General features: G+C 41.6%; 1 protein-coding gene across 1 annotated transcript; it reads left to right on the top strand.

Annotated features, from left to right (window-relative positions):
* The first annotated feature begins 69 nt into the window (after positions 1 to 69).
* psme3 (proteasome activator subunit 3) lies at positions 70 to 6,253 on the top strand. The gene is made up of 10 exons (XM_083636186.1): positions 70 to 182; positions 545 to 577; positions 715 to 777; positions 926 to 1,036; positions 1,533 to 1,581; positions 2,163 to 2,281; positions 3,146 to 3,282; positions 3,500 to 3,554; positions 5,565 to 5,651; positions 5,794 to 6,253. The coding sequence occupies exons 1-10, from the start codon at positions 147 to 149 to the stop codon at positions 5,872 to 5,874; spliced, it is 771 nt and encodes a 256-aa protein (XP_083492312.1). The 5' UTR covers positions 70 to 146; the 3' UTR covers positions 5,875 to 6,253.
* The last annotated feature ends 794 nt before the right edge of the window (positions 6,254 to 7,047 follow it).

Raw genomic sequence — 7,047 nt, 5'->3', positions numbered from 1 at the left:
TTTTTTTCCATCGGCGCACGCGCACTAGCAGCTGTCAGTGTCGCACATTGATTTCGTCATCTTTAAGCTCACAAGTGTGGCTGCAGCAGAAGTGAAAAAGCCGCACGTTTTGGGACAATCGTTCTTCGCCTATTTGATCACATACAATGTCTCTCAAGGTGGACAATGAAATCAAAACCAAGGTAAAACATCACTGTCGAAATTCCTCGTGTCAGATGATACGACATGTTGATGCTATTCGCTTGCTAGCACGTTAGCCACATTTTGTAGCATGCTGTGACTGCTCCGATAAGGCCAAGCTAACGATAACGTTAGCCAGCTTGTGCCCGCTTGCTACAAAACCTGTCAATCCGTAACAGGTGCTGTGCCACAGACCCGTTCATATTCCCAAGGAGTTAGTTAGATTTGATCAAGTTGTACAAATACACACTGACTTGGATTGATGATAGACCGCTGGCACAAAACACGGCATTGTCAGGTTAGCCAACCTTAACAGGCCGTTCTGGTGGTGATTCGTTGACATTTGTGTTGTTCCTTTTGGCAGGTTGATGCTTTCAGGGAACGGATCACTGGAGAAGTGAGTATCAATTACATTGACGCTACATGATTATGAGCTTAAGTGACACATGAAGCTATCAAAACGCCGACGTTAGGTTTTTAAAGCAAGTCTTGACTTTAACTAAAGGCTTAACGTTCACGTTACATCTCTTCCAGGCAGAGGATCTAGTTGCAAATTTTTTCCCAAAGAAGTTATTGGAACTAGATCATTTCCTTAAGGTATGTGACACACACACGATCTCTCTTAATTGCAAATGGCGCAGCTGTAGGTGTTTGTGCATCTCACAGTAGCCTACTACAGTCTTTTTTTTTTTGGATGGAGGAAATGTGTAGAAAAAGTCATGACAAGTATCCTCTTGTATTTCAGGATCCTATCATAAACATCGTTGAACTGAAGGAGATACACTCTGAGATAAACCTGACAGTACCAGATCCAATTCTGCTCTCTAACTCAAACCTGCATGACGGACTAGAAACGGTGAGGCTCCAATTGCAAAGTGAATTGAACATTTAATGCTAGTACATTATACAGGGTTCGTACAATGTCCTTAAAGTCCCTGAATTTAACTTTTCAAAATGTAATTGCTGGAATACCAGGAAAATGTTCTGTTATGTGAGCACTGAGGAGGTGCTTAAAAGAGCTTGTTTTTGTGCCGGGTCGTTATGAACAGAAAAATAGTGCTGGGAAAAAGTCCTTGAATTTGAAATATTGTCTATGAACCCTGGCGGTCACTTCTTTTGTTTGTTTTTTGTTCTTTTATAGCACAATGTCAGATTGAATGTGATGACGGAGTGAAATAATCATTTTTAGTATATATAAAGATATGTGATTTACCACAGCCATAAGGTGCTGGAAAATGCTTGAAAAGTGTTTGAATTCGGCTTTGGAAAAGGTGTATGAACCCTGATCATAACTATCATGTGCAGAGCAGTGGAGTGAATTGTAGCCCAATTACTTTTCCTTTGGTTTGTAGCAAAATGCCAAAAAGAGAAAGCTTGAGGATGGAGGTGGGGATGACAAGGGTGAGTATAGGACTCTTAAAGGTGAAAAAAAAAGAGAGATGGGTGTCACTCTCACCACACAGTTTTGGAATAGCACACTTCAGTACCAGAAATGACTACCACAGAATGTTGAAAAAGTTGTGGAAATGAGCAACGATTCATTGCCGGAGACTTGGAAAGGCAAAATTGTCATAACGATAGCATGGCTGTCATTCGAAAGTTGAGCCAAATTATTACTTTTGTCCTATAGCACAGCTCAGTGAGTCTTGTGCACCAAATACCATAGCAACCATCTGAAATCTACTGTTCAGTTTAAAAACAATCATTTGAATGGGCAAGTCTGTGCTGTCAGTTCAAGTTCTGTTGGTATATGTTTGGATCTGATTAATGCTATGGGCATCCACCAGCCCAAATTTGGATAGCACTGATTTTGTCTTCATACAGCTATGTTTAATTCAAAGGATATTTAACTTCGTTCTGTCTGGAGAAATGTAAAAATAAAAAAAATGACATTGTCCAATCCATTGTATAATCATCATTCCTCTCTTGTGTTTGAAACTTAATTATTGTATGCCTCTTTCTATCTTTCCCGTTGCATCCAGTGACTGGCACCAAGGTCTTCGTCATGCCTGGTGGGATGATGAAGAGCAATGCTAAGCTTGTTGATCTCATCGAAAAGGTCAAACCAGAGATCAGGACGCTCATAGAGAAATGTAACACCGTAAGTAATGTCTCTCTGGACAGTGGTCTGGTGACTGGTCTCACATCAGGGACTGTACTCAACATAGCTGCCAAGTCAACTAAACCAATCTTGGCAGCATTTCTACCATTTGTGAAATGTGAGCATCAATGTAAAAAGTTATATGCAAGGCTCAACGTGATAGACGCCTTTCTCTTATTTGGTAAGCAGCATGCATGTAGCCTGGGTAAACCAAGCCCCCAGCAATAGCGCTGGGCTTTGAAGCCATTTGAACATGCTGGCGAAGCTCTGTATTGCAAGTCACGTGACGCCATGCAGCCCAGAAAGGAAAATTCCCATCCACTTGCATGGGGACTCCGGCAGCTGTTAAACCCAGGGGAATTTTTTCCGGGTGTCACTCAAAGTATAAAACGACTCTTTTAATTATCAACTAATTTTTTATGGGGCATTTTTTTCTTCAGAAGGCACTAAGAGCCGTATACGGGGGTATTTTCTTCTTGTAATACAATCCATGGGTGGGAGGGGTGGGAGACGTCATGGAACACCTCATGGCACACATGCGCACTTCGCCTTGGGCTGCATAGTCAGGAAGTAAAACCAGGAAGAAAAAGCCCCCATGATGGCTTCATGCGCCAATGAGCTACCTCCGTCCGAATGCATGGGTGGGCGTGGCAGGTCCCCTATCCAGTTCTTTTAATACATCCATGGGGTAAACCCAGCCTTCAACGTGACGTCACAGGCTATGCCTGTAGCGTAAGTTTCTTCGTGACTGATAGCACATAGCGGTCACGTGGAGGCTGGGTTTACCCAGGCTAGCATGCATGTCCTCTCTCTCTCTACTCGTATTGCATTATATTTATGAGCAGTGTCTGTTTTTGTCTGCAGGTCAAAATGTGGGTCCAGCTGCTTATCCCCAGGATAGAGGACGGCAACAACTTTGGAGTGTCAATCCAGGAAGAGACAGTAGCTGAACTCAGGACAGTTGAGGGGGAGGCGGCTTCTTACCTCGACCAGATATCAAGGTTTGTACTGTAGTAGCCTTCACACTACAGAATGGGGAGAAACGCAGGAAACAAAATGTTGGCTGGCCATGTTGTCAAGTGGATCCCCTAGCCAAATCAACTTCTTAGCTGCTGAAGCATTTTTATAATATGCCAGACTGCTGTAACACAGGTTGGCTAATGTGCAAATGTCGAGTGAAACTGACAAAACATTTTTGCATTCTTTTTTTACTCTTAGATACTACATCACAAGGGCAAAGCTGGTGTCTAAAATAGCAAAATACCCTCATGTGGTAAGTGAATGCTGAGAAAACGGAACACACCATTTAAAATGGTCTTGTATTTATTATTAACCTTGATGCCTGAAATAAAAACCCAGGGAAGTTAATAAGAGACCACCGGCAACCTTTAAACAAGTGCAGGACTGTATCTCCTAGTCTGGTCACTCAATGCATACAACAACCACAATCCACAATTCTGCTCTGTGCAGAGTAGTGTGCTGAGACATTTCTCGCTAAAAAGAGCACAGAGGCCTGTCTTAATTTTGCAAGAAGTCAGTCTCCAAATTAGGGATGCACACAATTGAAGCTCGATTACTCGCTCGTTAAGGATTTACTCGAGCATGTGAACATGTACTCGATCAAAACAAAACAAAAAGCAACGTGCATTCTGTCAGTAGAACGGTTTTTTCAAATCATTTTTCAATGATCCTCCAGAGGGCGCAATGATATCACTGTAACAGACTGTTCAGTGTGTATTAGACCGCTGCAAACCCAAGGGGACCCTTGCGGGCCCCTCGGGCCGGCCAATACGGGCCGATTTTTTGGTCTTATTAATTCCAAAAGACATGTTGGGCGCTGAGCGATTAATGGAAATTCACCACGATACAATTATCTTGAGCGTTTATTATTGCAATAGATGATAATATTGTATATTATTGTCCCATCATCCCTACAGCCAAGTCAACCAAGGAAAGGCTGGTAAAACAGAGCCCAGATCACACACAAAAACATCTGCGGTTTGACCTCAAGAGTTTGCAATGGGAACTGCTAGATATGAGCTACTAGCTAGATATGAGCTAAAATGGAATGGGAGGACATTTCAAAGCCATCATGTGTGCCTAGATGGGAAGTTATCCTTATACGCATATATTTATACTTGACCTCTTGATTTGGCGCTATATACATATCAAATTGATTGAACGATTGATCCAAACAAGGTTACTGCTGTTATTAAAGCAAAATGTGCCTCTACCAACTAACAAAGGATGTTTGGACACTTAGAGAGCCGAGGTGGTGGTGTGTCTTTCCATCAGTTGTTTTGGTTTTGTTGTTTTTGTCCGCCGGTTACTTTATCCAAAGGAAAGTGTCAACTCTGATCTAATGAATTGTGAAACTAGACATCAAAAGCTAGAAAACTTGAAAGGGTGATTTATTTCTGATATCTACCATATATTTAAGCAATATAGCATGAGAGCAAGTGTGTTGTGGCGAATATATCCCGCTGATAAGCTGTTATCCCACGAGGCCGCAGGCCGAGTGGGATAACAGCTTATCACGCAGCTTTTATAAAACGGTTTCCAAGTATAATAATATAATAATAATAATACTATAAGTCCGACTGGCATGGTATTCTGATAGTCAGTTGAAACACTACTGTAAGGCGGGACCGCAAGAACGTGCGGGTGATTTGATTGGATCGTTCTGGAGACTGAAGTTGACATTGGCCAATCCTGGCGCTTGCTGAGAAGCTGAGAGCTTTCTGGAAAGCCGACAGGCAGCTCGAGCGCAGCGCTGCATTCTCAGCGCTTGCTGAGAAGCTGAGTGCTTTCTGCACAGCCCGACACCAACTAACGTTACGGGGTTAAATGCGGGGTTAACAGCCTTTTTTTTGCAAAGAAGACATTAGCCCGCATTTATTCTTGTACAAAACATAATTTTCTGCGAAGTATTAGTAAAGTTATAAGCGAAGATCGATTCACAAGGATCTGACAGCTGTCTCCGCCATTTTTTTTTTTTGAGGTAACCAAAGGCTTTTAGTAAGAGAGTTGCCATGGCAACCAATAACCCATGGCCATGGGTTATTGGAGTGGGTTATTGGATTTATACAATGGCTGTGAACCAATCAGATTGCTTGATTTGAGAGAGCCGTTTTATAAATATATATATAGTATATCTACTGTATGATAAGCAGTGGCTGGCTGTTGTCTTTCAATTGAGCTGTAGAATAGAATGCAAGACATTGATACTGACTTTTTTCAATAGGACTATCACATTGATACTGTCCCCCTTCCCCCCCAATAGGAGGACTATCGGCGTACTGTAACTGAGATCGATGAGAAGGAATACATCAGTCTGAAGATCATAGTTTCTGAGCTCAGAAATCAATACGTATGTCATGGTCTTAATTTCCGTTTTATAATCTAATACTGTATAACATACAGCTGTCAAGTTTACCAAATAGTTTCAGGATTGCATTTGCTGCACGGTTACACTTCCAAGTGCAATACAAACGTTGTGGTTTTCTATGCAGGTAACATTACATGACATGATCCTGAAGAACATTGAAAAGATCAAGAGGCCTCGAAGCAGTAATACTGAAGCCTTGTACTGATGCTCATCCAACCACCACAACCTCCAGCTCTCATCCTCTTCCCCCCGTCTCCCTGCTACTACAACCTCCAAGCTCCCATCCTCTGCCCCCGTCTGCCTGCCATGCTGTTGAGCTAGCCTGGCCCTGGTCCGAGGAATAGTGCTAGACCTTCATCGACACAAATGCAATCAGTACAACACAGTACAAAACCATAGCCTCAGTTGATGGAAACGATGCACACCATCGTCTTGTCTTTTCTTTTATTGTAAAATATTGTCCTTGTTTTAAACCCTTTGAAGACCTAGTCATTATTCTCTCAGTAAAGGGAGAGAGAGAGAAGTCCCGGACAAAAAAGTGCTATGTATTTTTTAAATTGAATTAAAAACATTTTGTCCTTGGATCTTTTGTGAAATGGCTTCATTTATTTATAGCCCTGTTTTGGTCAAATTCAAGGCAATTTTTTATGCCCACTGCTTCTGTCAATGTGTTTTTTGTTGGGTCTATTTTACAGATGTATGGTCATTCATAGGCTAAGCAACAAGAAAGCTGTTTTTTTTTTTTTTAAGTCATGTTCTACACCAGGGGTTTTCAAAGTCTGAGACTGTGTGCCTCCCCCAGACAGCTTGGAAAAAGGTGCTCCCCTCGCTCAATTCCTCGATGCCGATATGGCCTGATGTGATGACGTTGCCATTTGACATACTTCAGACTAGGCCAAATGTAGGGAAAAGGTCTGTCTGAAGGCATTGGTTTCCGACTGGGAAAGTGGAGAAAACTGTCAAAATTCCCCAAAACTACTGTATCTCTGAACTATCTCTTTAACCAAATTCTATGTGATCTGATTTTGATTCCTAATGTTGTATTTTTTCACTTCTGAGCCTCCCTGCGGAGGCCCGCCTCCCACTTTGAAAACCTGTTATACACTTATACATTTTGTAGTATTAATAATAAATGAGTAATACATTTTTGTGTTGAAAATTAGGCCGGTTTGAAGTCCACAAGCTTTATTGTTATCAAAGAAAGTTCAAAGATCACCAAAGCATCTTTTATTTTGCAAGGGATGGACTACTGAATAAAACACCTTTTGATAAGAGACTGAATTTTCTTGATATTTCTGTTTATTTACTCATTGTGCAAAACATCAGTTATATTGTTATGGTTGTGTTTTTCATGCCTAGTTTATGATGCCCATAGGTT

The sequence above is a fragment of the Poromitra crassiceps genome (genome assembly GCF_964638095.1).
Source record: "Poromitra crassiceps genome assembly, chromosome: 4".
NCBI classification, from domain to species: Eukaryota; Metazoa; Chordata; class Actinopteri; order Beryciformes; family Melamphaidae; genus Poromitra; species Poromitra crassiceps.
The sequence above is the reverse complement of the archived record's forward strand: the minus strand, read 5'-3'. Positions and strand labels throughout refer to the sequence as shown.

Bases quoted from the DNA above. Each gene is read 5' to 3' on its own strand.
- psme3 (XM_083636186.1), top strand. From the start codon at position 147: ATGTCTCTCAAGGTGGACAATGAAATCAAAACCAAG. The intron at 578-714 runs GTGAGTATCAAT...CATCTCTTCCAG, and splicing joins GGGAACGGATCACTGGAGAA to GCAGAGGATCTAGTTGCAAA. The intron at 1,037-1,532 runs GTGAGGCTCCAA...TTTGGTTTGTAG, and splicing joins TGCATGACGGACTAGAAACG to CAAAATGCCAAAAAGAGAAA.